Source organism: Anser cygnoides, chromosome 1 (genome assembly GCF_040182565.1).
Source record: "Anser cygnoides isolate HZ-2024a breed goose chromosome 1, Taihu_goose_T2T_genome, whole genome shotgun sequence".
Lineage (NCBI taxonomy): Eukaryota > Metazoa > Chordata > Aves > Anseriformes > Anatidae > Anser > Anser cygnoides.
This window is the reverse complement of record NC_089873.1, coordinates 105,075,505-105,096,367: the sequence shown is the minus strand read 5'-3', so window position 1 is coordinate 105,096,367 and position 20,863 is coordinate 105,075,505. Positions and strand designations below refer to the sequence as shown.

The 20,863-nt window shown below is 39.9% G+C and overlaps 2 protein-coding genes across 2 annotated transcripts; one reads left to right on the top strand and one right to left on the bottom strand.

Moving 5' to 3' along the window:
• Positions 1-4,828: 4,828 nt before the first annotated feature.
• Positions 4,829-10,298, bottom strand: TMEM52B (transmembrane protein 52B). The gene is made up of 5 exons (XM_013197203.3): positions 9,727-10,298; positions 9,078-9,121; positions 7,762-7,800; positions 6,616-6,782; positions 4,829-6,177 (listed from the first exon to the last, which is right to left on the bottom strand). Exons 1-5 carry the CDS (start codon positions 9,772-9,774, stop codon positions 5,927-5,929), a joined length of 549 nt encoding a protein of 182 aa, XP_013052657.2. The 5' UTR covers positions 9,775-10,298; the 3' UTR covers positions 4,829-5,926.
• A 3,267-nt stretch (positions 10,299-13,565) lies between these two features.
• LOC106046281 (C-type lectin domain family 1 member A-like) lies at positions 13,566-20,461 on the top strand. Its single transcript, XM_066990565.1, has 6 exons — positions 13,566-13,977; positions 15,838-15,936; positions 16,271-16,420; positions 18,326-18,477; positions 19,090-19,208; positions 19,480-20,461. Exons 1-6 carry the CDS (start codon positions 13,890-13,892, stop codon positions 19,640-19,642), a joined length of 771 nt encoding a protein of 256 aa, XP_066846666.1. The 5' UTR covers positions 13,566-13,889; the 3' UTR covers positions 19,643-20,461.
• The last annotated feature ends 402 nt before the right edge of the window (positions 20,462-20,863 follow it).

Genomic DNA, 20,863 nt, shown 5'->3' with positions numbered 1-20,863 from the left:
GGGGTGTGTTTTCTCTCACCTGAATTATGACGTCTACTCTTGGAGGGCTGAAGTGGGCTCCTTGAGAACTCTGGCAGATGTTTCAGTGCCTATAGGGTTACTACTCAACACAGTGCTGTGTGACCTCCTACACAGTGCAAGGACCAACTCCAACAGGCACGTGCCAGGCTCTCTTAAGGGCAGAGCAACCAACAGTGGGAATGGCATAGATGAGTGTGTTTCAGTCTTTAGTAGTTCACATGCATGAGGTTAGTACAGGAAGCATCATCAACTTGTTTCTGTCTGTGCTTAGACACGTGGACATTTCCCCATGGTGGCAGGTAGTGTCAGAGGATCTCAGAAGGGTGAGTCAGAAGCAAACGTCATTTTTGTTTAGACCTGGAGAAAATGCTGGTTTTGTGGCATAGTTCTTTTCACCCATGTTTGGCCTCCTTTTTGCTTCCTAATTGCCTGCATCATAGCAGTTGCTAAGTTTACTGGTCTTTAGAGAGGTAGCTGCCTTTTCCTCAAGTGAAGATTTTTTATTGCCTGTTTCACCCAGGCCACCAGCCCACTGTAGCTGTTTTACAGACTGATCTCAAACTCCTGTTAATCACTGTTTCCAACTCCAGGATTTTGTGTGTATATATATACATATATGTATATGTATGTATATGTATATATAGGATACTGAGCTAGCATCTAGGTTGAAATTCTGTCACAAATAGGTGAAAAGTTTCGGGGTTCTTCCCTGGTCTGATGCAAAGACATGGCCCATGAGAGCATTGCTAGGTGACCTCTCCTGCCCCAACAAATCCCATGTGAGGATTACAAATCCCCTTACTGAACTTTTTCTGTCCTGATGATGCAGCCCTGGATATGCAGCCACAAGGCTTGCTCCTCCCACTTTCTGCTTCCTCCCCATCAGGCACTGAATTCCCAGCCCTCTCCTCCGGCTCAGTAAAAACAATAACGTCACTGGCACAACGGCAGGCAGGAAGATGATACATGCAGAAGCAGTAACAAACAGCTAGGCATCTGACTTAGAGTTCTTATTAAAATGTCAGCCCATGGGCATGTGACAAACCCCACATTCTGGGTCCATGTGCTGGAGGGAGGAACTGGAAATGAGGTTGGTTGTTTTTCCTACACTGAACTCCAAGCACAAAGTGGTTCCCAGAGTGGCCAAACAATGAGTGCTTTCTTAACTTTGAGTGTCAGAAGAACTCTGAGCATGTAGTGTATTGCTGTGTCTGCAGATCACGCAGGCAGAGCTTCACTTTAAAAGAGATTCCCTAAGTACTGCCAGTGCTGTAACCATAGAGACAGGAGATAAAAATATTTACTCAGAATCCAGGGGCAGGGGGCTGCAGCCTGTGCTGCGCTATGCAGTGCTCCAGGGGCAATGCTAGGAGCTCTGCAGTATTCGACTGTGAGGTGTATCTACATAACTGGCCAAAATTCCATGACTTAAACATAAAATTATCCCTGTTATTTGCCTTATGTTTTTTGAAGATGTCATCATAGGTGGATATCGCTTAGGCCACCCCTGGGGCTGCTCTTTACTTATATCAGCCACCTGTAACTCAGGATTCCCATGGATATCTCTTTTATTAGTACCTCCACTTGGGTCCTTATTCCATTTGCACCTCCACAGGCTGATATATATTTTAAAAAAATATTTTATTTTATTTTATTTTATTTTATTTTATTTTATTTTATTTTATTTTATTTTATTTTATTTTATTTTATTTTATTTTATTTTATTTTATTTTATTTTATTTTATTTTATTTTATTTTATTTTATTTTATTTTATTTTTATTCTTTAGTGTGCTTCAGGCATATCAAAGCCTGTCATGTCAGAAAACTTCTACTTTGTAGGCTAAATCTCAACCAGAGAAGGCATACCTGAAGTCACTTGCAATTCTGCTCTGCTGTCCCTCCATGGATAGTTCCCCAGTCCTTACCTGGCATGTCTCCTGTATCTGCTGTGACCAGTCACCAGTTTCTCTTTATGCTCAATCTAATAGCAGCCAAAAAAACAGTATGGGCGTGTTGGTTCTGTGTAAGGGCACAGGGCTAGTCACTCTCAGCAAACAATGACTAACTGTGTGGATCTTTTCCTTTCTTCTAGGAAATGTCTCATTATTTTCTATGCTGAAGTCTCACCTCTCTTCTCAATTTTCTCGATTTTCTACGGTTTCTTATTTCTGCTAAAAAGCTGTTCATTCCTCTCAAACTGATTGCATGGACCTCAGCTCAAGTTGCTTAAATGCATACAAAGAATGTTATAAGGTGATAAACGGAATAACTTGTACCATGGTGAAAAACAGCAGGAAAGGACAGCAAACAGATCTCACTAACACGAGTTTGGGATCCCTTTGTTCCAGTCAGGTAATTAGAGTGGCCCGTTGGTGAAGGGTATTATTACCACTTATAGTCCTGTGAACACAAAGGAGAAATGGAACAGTGGGGCTAGTGTTTCTGAATGCCAGCTTTTCTCAAGTACCCCATGTTTTAATGGTGGAGAACCTAAAGGGAAGTAAGTAGACACCTCTGTCACAGAACCTGGTATAGTGTACTCTTGGTTCCCTCATGTGTTTCCAGCACAAATTACTAAGGCTTGTCTGACACTAGCAGTTAGACAAGGTTTAAGTCAGCAAAGTGCATGGGAATCTTTACATGCAGATCCTTAATTACTTATTCATTGCTTAAGAGAATTCCTTTTGCTCTCATCTTTCTCTTGTTGTGCAGGATATTGGAGTGCTCTGTAGAAAATGTGTGCGCCCATCCATCCAAGTTGACACTAGTCCCTGTACACAGCAGCTAAACCAAGCCTAAATTTATGTTATGAAAACCAGAACCCTTTCATTTATTTTCCAGGTATGTCATTCTTTATTCGGGGGCAATTCATGTCCTTATTAATTTTAAATGAGGGGAAAACTGTTGCTACTTGAGTATTTGTTTAAATATTGCATAGAAGTAGTAGTTTCTAATGTTCAATAGTATTTAATGTTTATACTTCATTTTCATTCTGAAAGCATAAAAGATCCCAGAAAGCTTATTGGCCATTATAAAATGACACAGAAGATGATATATTCAACATCTGGGCTCTACAGTGAGATGTAACCACCTCCAATGGAGAACAAAACCCAGCCAAATAACTGCAAATAGCAGAACAAAGTAGTAGCTTAGCTCTGTAAATAAGCATAATATACTTTTATGGGGTGTGGTTCTGCTTTACTTATTTATTTACTTTTTCTCCCCACAAAGTACACTTGATCTTTATTGATTAAGTCCTCATTTTTAGATAGTTTCTGGAAGAGAGAACTTTGTCAATTCATGACAGACCTAAGAACAAGAGTAAATTGTCTCCAGTCAATGACATCTAATTGTTGCTTTTAGAAACCATCTCATATCATTATGTAGAATGTCTGTAGATCTGTTACTATTTTATTTATCTATTTAGTTATTTATTAATCTGGTTGTTTCATGTCCTGTAGGCTCTGAGTGTCTGATTCATTGCTAGAGTTATAAATATTTTCTCTGAAATTGCTCATCTGAAATCACTTTAGTAGGAAACTATCCCTTAACAAGTGAAGTTATGTCTATCATTGTTGTCACATTATTTGATCTCTTGCCAGCAAAAAAGCCTTGAGGTGTCTGCTCCACTATGTTACAATTAAGTGTGAGACATGCGAAGAAGGATGTGAGCAGATGGAAAAGTGCAGGAGAGTTAGACTATACTGGTTCTGGTCAGGGGAAATAAATCAGCAGGTATTACCCAGCTCTGGGTACAAGTGACATGTAACTTTTTCCTTGAAATGGAGAAAGGAGATAGTAAAGGTAATGTGTTGTGGAGAAAGGGGAAATCAAGAATTTTAAATCTTCCCTTTTTATTGCACATCTTATCAAAATTACAGTGTAATTATTATTTAAAATTCTTAAAAACTATTAATTCCTGTTCTACTAGTCATGGGAGGAATTCCAGCAGCAGGATTGCTGCCCTGTGGAGCACGTCTGCCATCTCATGTTAAATGCACGCACAGCTCAGTTCTCGGCCGCCTGTGGAGGCAGTGGAGGAATGGTATGTTCCCAGTGGAAATGATTGTGAAGACTTCCAGGAAGTTTCTGGTCTTGATAGTGCTCAACACATGTTCAGCAGATCCAAATGTCTCTGCTTGCTTCAGGCTCTGACTGGAAAGTAAACAAGAGCCTTCCAGGAAACGTTCTGCAGCTTGCTGGAGAAGTCAGTCTTGAACTGGACTTCAGGGACCAGCTGATGAAACAGGTCACACTATTAGATGTTTCACAAACAGTTACTATTATTTCAGACGTGTTGTAGAGCAGAAAAGGCATAACCTTATATGTCACTTATTTATTTTATTCTAGATTATCATTCATTAATGGTACAATTAGCTAACGACTACGTAATTCAGGAAAAAGTTTGCGATCTAGGAAATCGAGACCCTCTTTCAATTCTCTTCTTGGATATAAAATTTCTGTGACTGGGCAAGGTCTGGGACGTCATCAAAGATGTTTTGGTTTTTCAGTTCTGCTTTATGTTGTCCCTGAAGGTATCTTAGCAACCTTCTCTAAATTCCTTTCTAAAATTTTCCATGGTTTTAATTTCAACAGCAGTTACGTTCTTAAACACATTTGGCAACATGGTTCTTTCTCTTCTTATCTTGCAAAATGAACACGTGTTTCTGTATTTCACAGGAGTATTGTGAAGATCAACATATTAAAGTCTGTGAGGATTATAGCAGGAAGGGCTGTGCAGGCACTTCAAACAGATGTGAAGTCCATGATCTGTGCATTCACATCAACATCAACACACACATGCAGTTAATTCATGACTGCTTATTATTTGATATTGGATGTTTCTTTTTTTTTAATGTTTTTTTTTGCTGAACCTGGGATAGAGACAATACCAATGTAATTCAACTGTCACCTTGTCATGATTCCCTAGTCCGAGGAACATTTAGAGATGATCCATAACTATGCTCATCCAAACAGTTTGATGAAGATTTCTGGATGATTCAACATATATGTATGGATCAGGAAAGACTCACAAATGATCTCTATCTGAGAAATGGCTTAAATGTTTTAAATGATCTTATTTAGCTTAATCTGCTTTTGACTGCAACAGTAGGAATAACTAATATAAGATACAATATGAAGGTAACTAAATTATGATTGAATTTTATTTCAGCAGTTGTGTTCCTGCTCCTCCCATTGTTTGATTTGCTATCACATATATCATAGGTTTAATTCAAATGCCAGAGCCTGTAACTGCTGTTTCAGAAGTGCTATACATCCTATTCAGGACCAGAGTGTGCTCGCTGTATATATCCTATAAATCATTTAGGGAACTGCACTGCACATACTACCAGTGTATCCTATCATTTGCTTACATACAGACTGTGTTCCTACACAGCTCTTTTTTATTATTATTTTTTATAAAATTTACTGTGAATTGTTGGCACCTTCCTAGAGTTTGGTTTTATTACTGTGTAGTAAGGCCTTTTCACATTTTTGTTTTTCCTGGTATGAAAAGCTCTGCCATCTCCAGGAACCTTAGGCTGGAGGCAAGTACAACGAGGTAACACCTGCCATCTCCCTGCAGGTCTCCAGCACCAGCGTGCAAAGTATCTCAGCACCTTGATCCTGCTGCCTGTTAGATTATACATGCAAACTGTGATTCTAATGACATCTGTGTGTAATAAATGGACCTGGGGAATGCCAATGGTTGATTATCTCAAGGAGGTATCAAAAGGAACCATCAAAATATGCTGGATCTTGAACTATTTGGAATTTTAGTATCTTTTTTTGCCTTTGTCATTAGACTAAGGAGTTTAATCTGGTATTCCTAGCCCTGCCCAGAAGAACTAGCCTCTGAATGAAATCATTCTCTATTTTACTGCCATTCAGTAAAAACAAGCACTAGCGTCCTGGAAGGGCTGGCTGGGCATCCTTGACCTCAGCAGATGTTTGCAGTTTTGCTTTGGGCACTGGATCCACATCTGTCACTTTCAGCCCAGCCTTGGCGACTGTGAACCTGCTCATGTGCAGAGCTTCCTCGTAGACTGGAGGGGTGTCTGACGCCGAGAGGGGTGATGTTCCCTGCACAGAGTTATGGGAGTGTGCCACTGCTAGTATTCTCCTGGCAGCAGGTCCAAACACCGAATGGAGAGCTGGAAGGGAGGACACAAAAGCCATTTGCCTCATTCTGAAAGCACCATACGATTAGAGCACAGTGCACAGGTTTTCTGTCCCCATGGCCTGAATATTTTCCTTTTCCTACCCTTTCATCCTGGGGAGGAATGAAACCCCCTCAGCAATATCCCATAATTGCTCCTTCATCAAATGGCACCAAGACACCTGTAGCTGCCCTTAGTTCACCCAAACACATCTTACAACCAATTCACCATCTGACCATATTTGCTACATGAGGCTTGGTGAGCACCTTAATTTATAGTATTTACAGATGCCACTTTCCCAGCATCCTGCCTGGGATTTTCCTCTGTCAGCCCATTGGAGGACCTTGAGATGCCCCAACCTGGGCTTTTTACAGTACATCCCTTCACAGCTGAGTGTGCTGAGGTCCCCAGCCTCTGTCAAAGCCAACTCACAGGTAATGGTGTTCTGGAGGGTGCTGTCATGATCAAAAGCAATGACGGTGACCTCGTAGGGCTGAGGACCTGATTCGTCCCCTCCTTGATGGCAATGAAAACAGCATCTCATGCAGACAGAAATCAGGCCACACAGAAGAAGCAGTCCACCAATCACAACCACCAGCCTGGAAGGGGAGAGAAAACAGAATTTGAGCAGAAAAATCTTGTTTAGAGAGGGCATATTAAGATCTCTCCCTGCTTAAAGCAGGGCTAATATCAAAGCTAGACACAATTATCTGGGGCTTTGTCCAGCAGAGTTTGGACAGTCTGTGGAGATGGAGATCCCATCCTTTCAGGCACCCATTCCAGTGCAGCATCATCCTTAGGGTAAACATTTTTTATTCTATCTGATCTTCTGCCTAATCTTCTGTCTGATCAGAACTTCCCTGGATGCAGCTTGGCCCATGGTCTGGGATCTTTAGGCTGTGCAACTTTGAGAAAACCCTGGCTCTGTCTTCTCTTCAGATACACTTTAGCTTGTAGAAAACTGCAGTTAGGTCCCTTTCCCCCCTGCCTCTTAGCCTCCTCCAGTCTGAACAGACCTAGTCCTTTCAGCCCCTCCTCACACATCATGTCCCCTGATTATTTTGTTGGCTTTCCAGGAGCCTTGCTCCAGTTTATCAATACTTCTTTTGTACTGGGGGACCAAAACTGGACTAAATATTCCAGAAGTGTCCTTATGAGTGACAAGTGGAGAGGAAAAGTTATACCTCTCAATCTGCTGGCTACAATCTTACTAATGCAGCCCAACAACTGCCACACTTTTTAATCCCATCCTTAATTACTAAGGAAATGGACTGAAATTAGTAAAAAAAAAATGAGCCTTTTAAAAGGCATACAGTGACAGGAAGGCTTTATTAATATTGCACTTGCAAGTATACATGGAATAAAAAAGGAGGCCTGTGGTTGTAAGTCAATGTTTGCCAAAGACAATGCAGTGTCTAGGGGTTGGCTTGCTAATACTGCAGAACATTAGAAGGTGTAAAGGGAATGTGGGGGGTAGGATCACCCTTGAGTGAGTTACAAGACCACATTTAATCCCACTATTTGCTGCTGGAATTGTCCAGCGATACAGATCTTTAAAGTAATCATATGTCATCTTACCAGATATACCACAGACGGACCCACTCCGTACCTGAACAGCTGAGAAGAGGTACAAGAAATAGTTAGACATAGAACAACAAATAAATGGAAAGATCCCCACTGTATCCTCTTCCAGCTTCCCTCACACCCCTGAGTTACACTCCAGCTTGTAAATGACACAAAATATGAGAAAAACACAGTATTTCATATAGGAGGCAGTTGTCCAACCTCATCAATCTTGTCAGGTGAGTTTCCCTTCTGTTTGGCTTTATCTCTTTATTGTTCCCCTGATAATTGTGCCTGACCAATTTGGTTTGCAAACCTTAGGAACTGCATCATGTTATAATTTCTGAACTTCCTTGCTTTTTTTCACAGTTCAGTCTGACCAATGTTATTATGTTTCACTTTGTTTTTTTTTTTCTTTTTTTTTTCTGACTTTCTCGTTGATTTTTTTCTGTCCCTGTGGGTACATTTTGGATACTGTGTTGTATGTTCCTTTAGTTTCAGTCAGTAGACCTGCCTGTGCATTTTTAAAGATATTTATTTAGTAAAAACAGAATCCTCGTAGGACATTTTTCACATTTGTTTTAGAATGGAACAGAACGGAATGGAACGGAACAGAACGGAATGGAACGGAATGGAAAGGAACAGAACAGAACAGAACAGAACGGAACAGAATAGAATAGAATAGAATAGAATTCAATGCAATAGTTCAGTTGGAAGGCATCTTCAAAGGTCATCGTGTCTAACTGCCCGACCTCTTGAGGGCTAAACAAAAGTTAAAGCATATTAATAAGGTCATTATCCAAATGCTTCTTGAACACTGACTGTCACGGGACATCAACCAGCTCTCTAGGAAGTATGCTTCAGTATTTGACCACCATCATGGTAACGAAATTTTCCAGATATCCAGCCTGAACCTCCCCTGGCGTAGCTTTGTGCCATTCCTGTGTGCCCTTCATTTGCCTTATTTTCTATTATTCTTACAAATAACACCACCATTCAGCAAAGAAATATATTTAAAAAACAAGTTTTTAAGGAAAGGTTAATTACAAATTCATAATCTCAGCTAATCAAAATTACACCAGAACACTATTAATCATTACAGTTATCCAAATAGGGAGCAGAAACAGTACTGCATGATGAATATGTTGAATAGGTAGCAATCAATGCACTTAACCTTCAAAGCAATGGGTATTTTATGTAAGTTTTCAGTAGTCAAAATGAAAGTAAGCTTTTATGGAAAATGTCTGTCACCATGTTATAACACTGATGTCCACTACTAACTTTGACCTTCACAGTTTTCTTAAAAGAGTGCAAGATCTCCAAATACTCACAATTCAGCATTGAGACACCCTTCCTCGCCCCTCACTTGGGGGAACTAGAAGGAGAAAAACAAATAAGATATGCAACATTTATCTCTGTCACCTAGACAGTTACCAGTCTGAATTTCCTATGGAAAGGTCTTGCTGTTATCTTCAACAATTTCCCTGTATATTCTGCTGTAGATTTAAAGTTACTGTGATGGCAACTTCACCATTTCACATTCTTAACTTCACATAGTGAATAAAATCCTATTTAACATTGTTTCTAGCGCAGACTCCAACTTCCCTTTGCACTCACCACAAGTTTCCCTTTTCCCTTATCTGTAGCTATGCCATACTACAGATGTAAATCATTCTCCATGCTCAAATATTGGGAGTGTATATATATGGGGATTACATATTACACTCACATCGATTTGAATTCATCTCTTTCTCTCCAGCACTCCTACCCTTCTCATTCTTCTGCCTTGGGTACCCTGACCTCTGGGTTATCATCCCTGGAATAACAGCAAATATTCTTCTCTTCTGCATTTGATATGCCCAATTCTTTCTAGTATAACAGAAATTCCTGTAATTATCAATTGCTAACAGCTGTCCAGCTTTCCAAGGTAACTCCACAAATAAGTAGAGACCACGTGAAAAGGAACTTGATGTGACTTACCCATAAGAAACACCCTAAAACAAAGCAGATCATGACAAGGTTATGCATCCTGAAGGGGTGGTTCTGTGGCCTCTTGCTGTCTCAAGCTACTCGGTGACTTTCCTTCTTGTTAGATTCTGTTCATCCTCACCCATTCACTGATTAGAATAAAGAGCACATTCCTTGTATGTTGAATCCAGTCTCTTCCCACTCTACCTCTTTTAATCTGCCTCTGGATCTGTCCTTTGTCTCTGCCCTTCAGGTTTTTGTTTTTACTCTTCTGTTCTCTGTCACTGACAACTCCTGTTTGGTTCTGCCTGTCACCTTTCGTTATTTTCTTGATGTGCTTCTTCCTCTCTTTTGAAGAGTTCTCTGAAACCTTCCAGTCAGATCAGGAGAAAAGCAGTACTTATGAGTTCTTACTTTAGATGTTGAACTAGTTCGATGAAGGGCATCAAGAGATCGCTGCAGATCTGAACGTTCCCTTCTGTTAGCAGAAAGGGTCTGAGTTTGTTCATTACAAATTATTCCTCTCCCCGCCCCTACCCTGAGGGGAGTGGGTTGAAGGTCATGTTATTGACCTATTTAAATGTGTATCAGATTCTTCTCCCTCCTCCAGCACTTTTTCTGCCCCTTACCTCTGCAGATTCAGTCTATTGACTTTATCCATGTGATCAATGTCTAGAGTGTGTTACAACTGGGAAGTTCCTGCTAGGTGAAAGAGCTTGCAATATAATAAATAATTGTGCGCATATGTGTATGTGCATATACTGTGCCTCCTGGATCTCCCACTTTAAGGCTCTGCCATCATGCCTGTTACCTGGTAGTCTCCTGCTGTGTCAGTCCTGCAACTACTGGTCTGCTTACTTCTCTCTCACAGGTCCCAGTCTTGAAAGTCCTGCATGGCCAGCCAAATCTCCCCAAATACTTTGCATCATAAGGGATACATGTTGATTCTCCTATCTGGATACAATAAGTCCTACTATTAGTTAAATTAGAAGGTTCCATTCAACAACCGGTTAATTTTCTTTATTTTGTAGAGCTGCCTTGGATTTCTGTTTCTGCTTATGACTACTCAGAATATCATTACTTGCATAAAATCATGTTCATGTTCTCTTTCTCTTTGAACAGCTAAAACGAAAAATGTGTTACTATTTGTGTCTGGGAACCACCTGGGACTGGTGTATAAGTGTATGTTAAGGGCAGGATAGCAACTAGAGAGACTTGTTGCTCCATGTTGCAATCGCGTTAAGCTGGTGAATCATTAGCCTTGGTGATGCATTTTAGAGTTGCAGAGCAGAACCAATTAATTCATGAACATAATGTATTCTTACAAGGCACGCTAAAAAACATTTACCATTCTCTAATTATAAAAGTAGTGGTGCAGTGTAAACATTCCTTAGCATGATTCTCTGTCTCTTTCTCTCTCTCATTGCTTTTGTTTCTAAATTAGTCTGCTACTGGAAGAATGTTTCTGCATCCTGGTGGACAAATAAGAAATATAGAAACATGAGCTAATGGCTTTCTTTTTATGTGGGAAGTGGACAATATTCTTTTTCTCTTTCTCCTTAAATTCTTTTGTGTATTATAAGAATTTTATTGGAAGATCTCTGCCAATGACAAGGGTGGTGGAACTAGATGATCCTTAAAGTCCTATCCAACTCAAACCATTCTACTATTCTATGGATCTATGGAAGTTAGAAGAAAAGACACAAAAGAACTGTAAAATAGCTTTTCTTGTATGTGCAACTTTAAAAACTGTTAGAATAAAATGTGGAAAAGAAGAGCAAATTATCAATGTTTTTCAGGGGATTTTTGCTCATAATTCAATAGATTACCAGTTGATTTTTAGCTGAAATTCAGTCTCATAAGAATTTCAAATTCTAGAAGGACCAAACTGAAGAAATATCAGATAGAGTGGTTAAAAAAAATCTAATGAAAAAGCATCAGTGCAACGTGAAGATGTGACCCCTCCAAAAGCATACCATAACTCACTCTTGCTGAATTTCATTGATCATTCTTTTTCTATTTATATGGCATTGCCATCAATACTGTGTTTCTAATAATCCGTCTGTGGCTGTCATCCAACAATGATTTCAATTTCTCCACTTTCCCTTGATATTTTGCCTCAGTTATCTCTATATTTTATTTGTCTTTGCTTTATTTTATTATTTTATTATTGAAGTAAAAGTTGTCTTTCATATTTTCCCTTGGCACCTTTCAAAAGGTTCTAAAAATGTGATCAGACTTACAGAATTGTTAAAACAAACAAAAATGTCCTATCACTGACTTTTCATTGTTCTTTGACATAGTTTAAAATCTAATAGTCCATGCAACAGTAAACTATGTGATTTCCACATATCTTTCCTTGGATTCTAGAGAAAGCAGATCTGAGCATGGGCACAAGGTACTCTTGTCCTGTCTCAGCTATCCTGTTCTGGTTGTATCAAGGGATGGATGTCAAGCCTGTTCTTTTATTTCTTAGGTAGCATGATTTTAACTGGGAGTAAAACTTCTTAAAGCACTGAAAAAAGTGCTGCTGTACTGCTTACTCTTGGAAATCTTTCAGAAATTGCTGCTTGTTCCCTCTTATTCTTCAAATGAGTATTCCACTAAAGCCAGCTTGATTAGTCATACCCAATACTTCTCCAGGGACATTTAGAAATGTAAAATACAGAACAAATTTGGGACTCATGAGGACCCCTGGTACTATTGCTGGTGTAGCAAGACATCATGAAGGTTTTTATATATTTTACAATGGATGATGATAATCCAAAAGGGTTCTGTCACTTGTAAAACAAAATAGGATCTTTATCAAATGAACTAGGTGCAAAGGAGCAGAACACTTCCACATTTCATGTTCCTTCCACTGATGACATAATGGTTATTGAGAGAAGGTATGACAGAAGATTCACAAGCACCATCTCACCGGGGACAGGCCAAGACACTCCTGGAAATTAACATCTATTGGCCTATCTGTGTCTTCTGCCCAGATGCTGTGGTATAAGTTACTGTACTCATTTCTTCCACTCTAAGATAAAAGTTTGGGATTCTATGCTACTTGGTGCTCTTCCTCTGTCCCAGAGATTCACAGCTGGTGAGACCAGCAGCTCTTGAGCTGTGTGCAGCAGTGCCACATGCAATAAAACAGAAGGTTCAGGTTTCATTCCTGCCTTTTTTTCAGCAGACATAGAAATACTGGTAAACTTGCTCAGCTTCTCCATCATACTACCAGCACTCGGTGTTCTAGAGACCATGGGTCAGACTCTCAAGCTGATGGGTGACTCCTCCTTGGATGCAGTGTCAACTCCTAGCACAGTGACTTGCTGCTGTGCTCTGTTAGTTGTTCTTGCTAAAAGGAGGGAATTGTGATGTGTCACATGTGACTGTGCCTAGGTTGCTTCTAGGCCTGAGCTAGTATAGGAGCACAGCATCATACCCTGGCATGTGAATTTTCTACCTAGACTCTCCATTAGCTGATTTCTTCAGCTCACTCCCTTTTACAGTGCAGACATAACTGGAAGGACAGCTGGAAGGACAAACTTTTTCATGTCCCAGGAATGGGCAATGGTTTTAACAAACCTCTGTGCTACCCCATCAGGACAACTGAGATGTGCTCATAGACAATAAGCAAAGGAATAGTTCCCACTTAATTTTACCTCCATTCCTCCTCATAGCAAGTAAGACTGGGGAGAAATTTTGGCTAAATTTTCTGAATATTAATCACTGGAGAATAAAGCCAGGAAACAAATATTCCTGATGCTGAAAAACTTCAAGGAATAGTTTAGACATAATCCAAAATTAACATCAGTTCCTCTTCAACTCTTGTCTTCCTTCTTTTTCTTTCTACAGAAAGGATGCAGTTCCCAAACTGGGTAACTATGCATTTGTTCCATGAATTGAAAACTGGAGATTTCCATGCCCCATTGCAATCTGCATACACAGGAGAGTTAAATACTATTCCGGGACTCCATTTTAGAAGCTTCTGCTGCATGTAAATAACCCTGGCACCTCTGTGTCATGAAGTCCTTGAGAATGAGCCAAAAAAACCCTTCTGACTGCTATATGAATCACTCTCTCAACTCGCAGTGACACTGAGCGTATATCTGATCCCAGCCAGAACCTAAGCTCTGTTTCTTCTATGGAATCAACCCAAACTTTGATTTCTCCTGTAACCTTCAGAAATGACTGAAGAAGTGACATACGCAGACCTGAAGTTCGTGACATTGGAAAAATTACAAACCAAGGACATCCAGACTGCCAGAGCAAAAGGTAGTGTTGATGTTGGGGACAGTTCTCCACAGGGCAAACTTTCACCTTGGATAATATTTTCATGTGGCACTCAGAGGAGATTGCCACCTACGTGTTTCAGCTCAGTTTCTGGGAGACCTTTGGACTCAAATCTTCAAAGAAATTGAAGGGACAGAAAAAGAGCAGGATGTTAAAAAGAATGGAAGTCTGGAGAAAGGGGAAGAAGTGCTTAAATTTGAGAGACTTAATTAAAATTGTGGGATGCAGTTAAGGAAAAAAAGGCATGTTCAGGCTAGATATCAAGTGTCAGGTCCTGGAAGTTAGTGAAGTAATCTGTCTAAGGAACCCTGTGAAAGTTTTAATCATTTAAATATGAGTAACTGAAATAAATGCTAAGAAAAGCAGGTTATATCTCAGGGGGAGGAACGGATGGACAAATACATTTTTGTACTTAAAAATCATAAAAAATATGCTATATAGCTTCACAGAGGACACAGAGGAAGGTGGGAATGTGGCTGATCCCAAATCTGTATTCTGTACTCTACACATTAGTGTTTTAAAATTGCTCTGTATGAAAGGTATGAGAAAAACAAAGAGATTTTATGTTCCAGCCTGAATAATCAAATGAATTTATTAGGCTAGCAGATTAAAGCGCTCTTTCTGAAAGAAATTTTCCCTTATTAGCTAGTCTGTGATTATTTCATACTCATTTTTCAAGGGTTCTTTGTATTTTATATTTGGAGGTTGAAGCTGAATTCCTAGTAGTCTAGTAGGGTTAATCCCAACTGTTAGGTTAGAGGGTTAGGGAACACAGGAGATAAAAGACAGAAGTATCAGAGGCAGGTATCCCAGTTATTTCTGTTGGTGACTTCAACATAATTTAAGTATTCTCACTGAAGTGTTGTATTGGAGTCTACCAAAAGAAGACAAAAGTCATGAATCACAAGATTCATTCCCAGTTTGGCAGGTTAGGCACCCAAAAGTCAAAATACACCAATACCTCGCAGCATATGAAAATGTTGACCATGTTTTGAGCCCAAATGTTTCCTTGATGGTCTTTTCACACATGTGAAAATCTATGCTGTTTAGCTTTATTTGTTCAATTTGTATTCTCTTAATACTTCGTGGCTAAGCTAATCTCTATGGCCTAGTCACTTCTTAGCCCCAAATTCCTGAGGAGAACTGGTCACGGCCAAATGGCAGGACATTTTTTTTAATGTAATACCACTTACTGGTATACTGGAATCTCAGCAATTTACTGGGCAGAGTACTGGTCATGTTGTCTTGTGCAATGTAGGATCTGGAGACATAAAGATGAGAGGTGCCAGTGTCCAGTTTTGGGATCCTCAGTACAAAAGTCATGGACATGCTGGAGATAGTCCGAAGAAGGGCTATGAAAAGGATTAAGGGAATGAAGTGTATTATATATGAGGAAAGGCTGAGAAAGCTGGGACTCTTCAGCCTGGAGAAGAGAATGCTCGGGGTGGTGGTGTGTATTTGTGTGGTTCTCTTCAATGTATTTAAATACCTGGAAAGAAGCTGTAAACAGGACAGAGCCAGGCTCTTTTCAGTGGTGCCTACTGCCAAGACAAGAGGCAATGGGTACATACTGGAACACAGGAAGTTTCTTCTCAACATTAGGAGACATTTTACTGTGAGGGTGCCTAAGCACTGGCACAGGTTGCCCAGAGAGGTTGTGGAGACTTCTCCTGTGGAGGTATTCAAATGCCATTTGGTCATGGTCCTGGGTCACCTGCTTTAGGTGTTCCTGCTTGAGCAGAGGGGGATGAACCAGACGACCTCTAGAGGTCCCTGCCAGCCTCAGACATTTATTGATTCTGTGCCTGTTCTTGATGCTTTCCTTCTTTTTTTGTATCTCAGATTCTCGCAGTCGATCTTCCTGTTGGCAACTGGCTACAATGGCGCTTGGGGTTGTCTGCCTAAGTTCAGTGGCAGCTACAGGGGTCTTGGCAGCCAAGTGTAAGTATGGTCACAGAAGGGGTGGTCAGAGCTGTATGAACAACTAGAAGCAATTTAAGGAAAATGATTAGCCTAAAGAATTAATGGAGAAAAAAAATGATCCCTTTCTGGAAGAATTTGCCCACCCAGGAGACTCCACAGACATCAAAATCATGATGTAGTATGTGTCAGGATGTAGATATGTCTTATGTAGTACACACAAAGTGTAGGTAGGTCAAGTATATTTGGTTTGGGGGAGAAATATGCGTCTTTGGTAAGTTTATTTGGGGGACATTGAGCTCTTTGCCTTTAATATTAATGGAACAAATTCATTCTTGTTTCACTGTCATTCAAGTCATCCTGGTCTGCCATGCTGTGCGTGAAAGGGATGAAAACTTCACCCTGCAAAAGGCAATTATGGAAAACCTCAGCCAGCAGTTGGAGCACCTCCAGGCTCAGAATTTGAACTTGTCAGAAACTGTAAAGCAACTTGCCACCTCCAGAGGTACATACTGGTGGGAAGAAGGTGATTCCACCTCATGGTAACCACAAATATGATTGTTTTCTATCAAAAATATTGAAAGGAAAATTCAAAATCTCTAAAATTGCTCTGAATTATTTCTTTGGAAAATTAATTTCTGGTGAATCAATGAAAAGACTGCATTTCCATTTCTTAAGTATCAGTCTCTTTGAAGTATGCTTATTGAATTTTTGTAATGGAGCGTTTTTAAATCCTAAAGCAAATAAACATTTTAATTCAGAAAGTATTGATGATGATACTTCATGATGATGATGATGATACTTCTGTTTTTTACTTCCCAATTACTTCCCAATTTTAATTCCCAATTACAATTCCCATTACTTCCCAATTATGATACTTCTGTTTTTATATTAAAAAAGTGTTTTCAATAGGCAAATTCATTGATGCCACCATTCCCCCTTTGTTGTTGTCAGTTTCAGCGAATTATGATAAAAAAAAATGGTGGAAAATTCCTACTAGCACTAGTTTTCTGGAATGCGTTGACTGCTCAAGACAGTTTTAGTCTGTTACATAGTAGTGGATGCAGCAGATCAAATAGTGCTGACCTCTGCCAAATAGGATTGGAATCACTGGTGTTAACAGTTTACAGACCATATCCAGAGGGTATATTTTAACTTGTGTAAAATAATGGTTTGAATCTTTAATATTGAGTGGGCTTAATATGCTAGATTATCACATAGTGGAGGGAAGAGAATCATTATAAATGAAAGGCTTGTGAAAGAGTGACAAAATTATTGTCTTTGTAAAAGTCTGCATTTGAATTTAACAGAAACCAGAAGCTACTTGTAAGAATCAAGTGCACTGTGCTGTGCTATCTGTTGCCATCCAGCATCAAGTCCCCATATTCCCAGCTGGTACTGAGTTGTTATAATATCAAATTGCCTTGTGAACTGCAAAACAATAGTCATGATCCACCCAGTAGTTTGGACCCAGTTCCCAAAGTTCTCCAAAATATTTTATCTGGCAGGTCTTTTTGCCACTTGTGATTATTTCTGTTTCCAACTAGAAAAGGGATTTTCTAGATTGTGCAAGAGTGGTGGAAAAATTGAATATTTTGAATTCTTACTGGCTTCAGTATTACCCAGGGCCCCAACAAGCAGCTAACAGAATAATATGGCAGAATGAGACAAAGTCCAGCTGTCAGAAAGGTATTTTTGGAAGAACAATGGGTGCAATATCTTTCACTTTGGCTGGCCATCACTATCTGCCATCTGCATGCTGAATCCATAGCATATATGAAATGCTGCCAGAGAAGTTCCAGTATAAGTTGCTTTGCAAAGCATATAGGAGGGAAGAGCTGACCCTTAAGTTGTTAGCAAGAAACTGAAAGTTCACATGAATAGAGATGACCCCGTATGACTGAAAGTCTAGGTTCCCTCTACCTGTATGTCCACCTAGATCCATGTCTCTGTGAACATAACTCAATCGTCAAAATTTCCTCTAGTTGTGCTGTACTAGCACTCTCCTACCAGCAGTTATCCCATTGCATGGAGAAGAAAAAAGAGTACCCCAGCACTCCATCTCATTGTGAAGCTGGAAGGCTTCAAATACGGTGCAAAAATCAGTCATTATCAGTTCTACAGTTCTGGATTTCATACACATATTTTCACAGGCTTTCTGCTCATATTCAAAAAATCTTTAGTATTTGTTTATCTGATTTTAATTTTGAAATGTTATTCCGGTCTTCTGGCAGCTGTGTTCATAAAGTCTCCCCTGAAGATGTGAATTTAGCTGCAGAATGAAAGAGGAGTTGCTGCTTCTCTGTGGTAGAGAGGCTGTGCACTGCTCTTGTGATCTTGCAGAAATCCACTAGACTAGAAGAGACTGCCATCGCTGACAAAGCTGATCAGGTGCTGTTTTGTTTTCAAGGATATAAATGTACTCCTTGTCCTGAGACCTGGCTGCAGTATGGGGAGAACTGTTACTACTTTTCAAAGGAATGGAAAACTTGGCAAGAAAGCAAGGCTCGGTGCTCTGCTCTGGAGTCCAGATTTCTTAAGATAGAGAGTAAGAAAGAGCTGGTAAAGATTCTTTTTTGTTGTTCTTTCCTCTTTCTAAGTACATGCACTACATCTAATGTGGTCTGAACAGTCACTCCATCTTTCTACTGGAACAGTATGCTATGGCATGCACGTGCTGGACCAAGTTGCAAAAAACTTGGTCCCTGTCTCTTTGAAGTCACTCTGCTTGTACTGTGGCTGTACTCTCTCTTACGCATCTTCACTGACTTCAGGAGAGTTCACTGAGACACACCAGCTTGGGTCTACATCTAGAGCCTCACCCCACCTCAGGTCAAATATAATAGAGCTAGTACTCATTAGCTTTAGAAGGGTGTTAGAACGGAGTCATTATCCTATATCTTTTACCCAGCTATGTGCAGTCTGTGGTTATCTCAGTGACCATTTTAGCTGATAACTGCTAAAGGCTCTCAGCAGGTTCATTTTTCTTATCTCCAAAATAGCACTTAACTGCCAGGAGTAGGAGGCACTGCCCAGAGTCACTTGCAAAACAATGTCTATTACACACAGGTGTGAATACTTCACTTTAATTTCCTTCTTTCCTTTTCCAAATCATACGCCGTTATGAATGAAGCAGGGATGTGATTCACAGGCTTCATATTTATTTCTGTACAGGACTTCGTAATGCAATCGGCACAGTCTTACAGTTCGTATTCTTTCTGGACTGGTCTGTCTCACAATGGATCTGAGGGGCCCTGGCTATGGGAGGATGGATCAGCTTTCTCCACGGATCTGTAAGTGACTATGCAGATAGGAACAGACCAAGTCCATGCATATTTCTTGTGAACCAAAGGCAGGAGCCTTTAGCCACCACTTAGTACTCAGCTGCCCATCCCCACAGTTTGTCATCAGATTGCTCATCACTTGTTTATTCATCCAGACAAGCCTCCATAAAAGAGTTTGTATGCTAGTGTGGGTCAAATAGGTAGCAGCCATCATGAATTATTATATTAGTCTGTGGAATTTTTCATGGGATGGTGAAAATCTTTGTTATTTTTTTCACAGGTTTCAGATCCAAGAAGTCAGCTCAAGTCCTTTCCTAGAGTGTGTGTGGCTTCAAGGTTCAAACATAGGCACTGCACAGTGTGGTGAATACAAATTTTGCATTTGTGAGAAAATGGTGGATCCTGCAGTGATTGAACAAGTGAACTACTTAGACAGGCAGTAGTGTGCAGAGCATTGCAGAAAGCCCCATCCTGCGATATGCTGTTGCAGGGACAAGTTCTGACCCTGGGTTTGCAATAAAGATAAAGAGTCTGAGCTCAGGTTAGCATAATGTCAGGGATACTATAAACTTGTCCTCTAGTGATGCACATCAGCCAGGCTCCTTGTGCGTTTTTTTTTTTTTCCCAGCAACTTAATTCCCTCTTTTTTCTTTCAGGCCTTGTGTTCTTGTGTAACCAGTTCTATCCACTTCTTATATATTCCATTCTAAGTGAAGCAAAATTAAGTACGATTCCAGAACTCAATTTTATAGATTCATTCATATCACTCACAATCTGTAATCAATGTACATTAGCTAGGACAGCACACATATGTTTTCAAAATGCATCCATTGGGTAATCACACATGACTGACACAAATGCCCATTTTACAATAAACTGCCAAATATTTGATTTAATTTCAGTCCCTACCAGCTGGTAACTGGATGGTACAAAGAAATCTGAGACTGTATTAAAAGACAAATAAAAATACTACTAGTTCTATTGGTTAGAGAGTAAAGTTTTGAAATGAGATTGCATCCCCTATAGGCTCATAAACCAGAAAGCAAATACAGAATACATCTTTATTGAGGAAAGTCACCAATTTTTAATGCCAAGGGTGCCAGTCCAACTGCTAGTGGATTCTGCTTCATCAGGTATTAGGGAAGAAGGCACATTCCTCCAAGACATCTGTGTTAATAATTATCTGTCTCACATCTGATCCAGTTCTTTGATATCCCAAATCCATTTTCTATCCTGTTCTAGAATTTCACAACTGAAATAAATATTGCTACAACTGACCTTTTCTGTAGTGTCTTCTTGGTATGTCACTGCACACAGTAGGCTGAATAACCACCAAAACAGGGCCTTTATAATGATGCAGCAGAGATGTTTGAAGTCCCACAGGAACAGACAAGTTTATGTTTTGGGACTTCTATTCTTGTGTGTATTTTGTTCTAGTTTGAGCCATTTGATGAAAATTGGACTATAAGTTCCTAGATATGGCGGTATCTCGGCAGGCTTATAATTATGATTATTTCAGACTTGAAGCTGTGCATCGGAACTCTGCAGTAAGAACAGCCAACAAGTGTGCTTCATCCCTCACTAGATGAGTATTTAGCAATATGGCAATGATCTTAGTTATCTTAATTATGGGTATGAAGAAGTAATTCAGAGGAGCCAGGACA

Coding starts and splice junctions, on each gene's coding strand:
- TMEM52B (XM_013197203.3), bottom strand. CDS start 9,774: ATGCATAACCTTGTCATGATCTGCTTTGTTTTAGGGTGTTTCTTATGG. Junction 9,122..9,726: donor TTTTAGGGTGTTTCTTATGG/GTAAGTCACATC, acceptor TTCTCCTTCTAG/TTCCCCCAAGTGAGGGGCGA. Junction 6,178..6,615: donor CCTCCAGAACACCATTACCT/GTGAGTTGGCTT, acceptor CCTCCCTTCCAG/CTCTCCATTCGGTGTTTGGA.
- LOC106046281 (XM_066990565.1), top strand. CDS start 13,890: ATGACTGAAGAAGTGACATACGCAGACCTGAAGTTCGTGACATTGGAA. Junction 13,978..15,837: donor CCAGACTGCCAGAGCAAAAG/GTAGTGTTGATG, acceptor TTTGTATCTCAG/ATTCTCGCAGTCGATCTTCC. Junction 16,421..18,325: donor GCAACTTGCCACCTCCAGAG/GTACATACTGGT, acceptor TTTGTTTTCAAG/GATATAAATGTACTCCTTGT.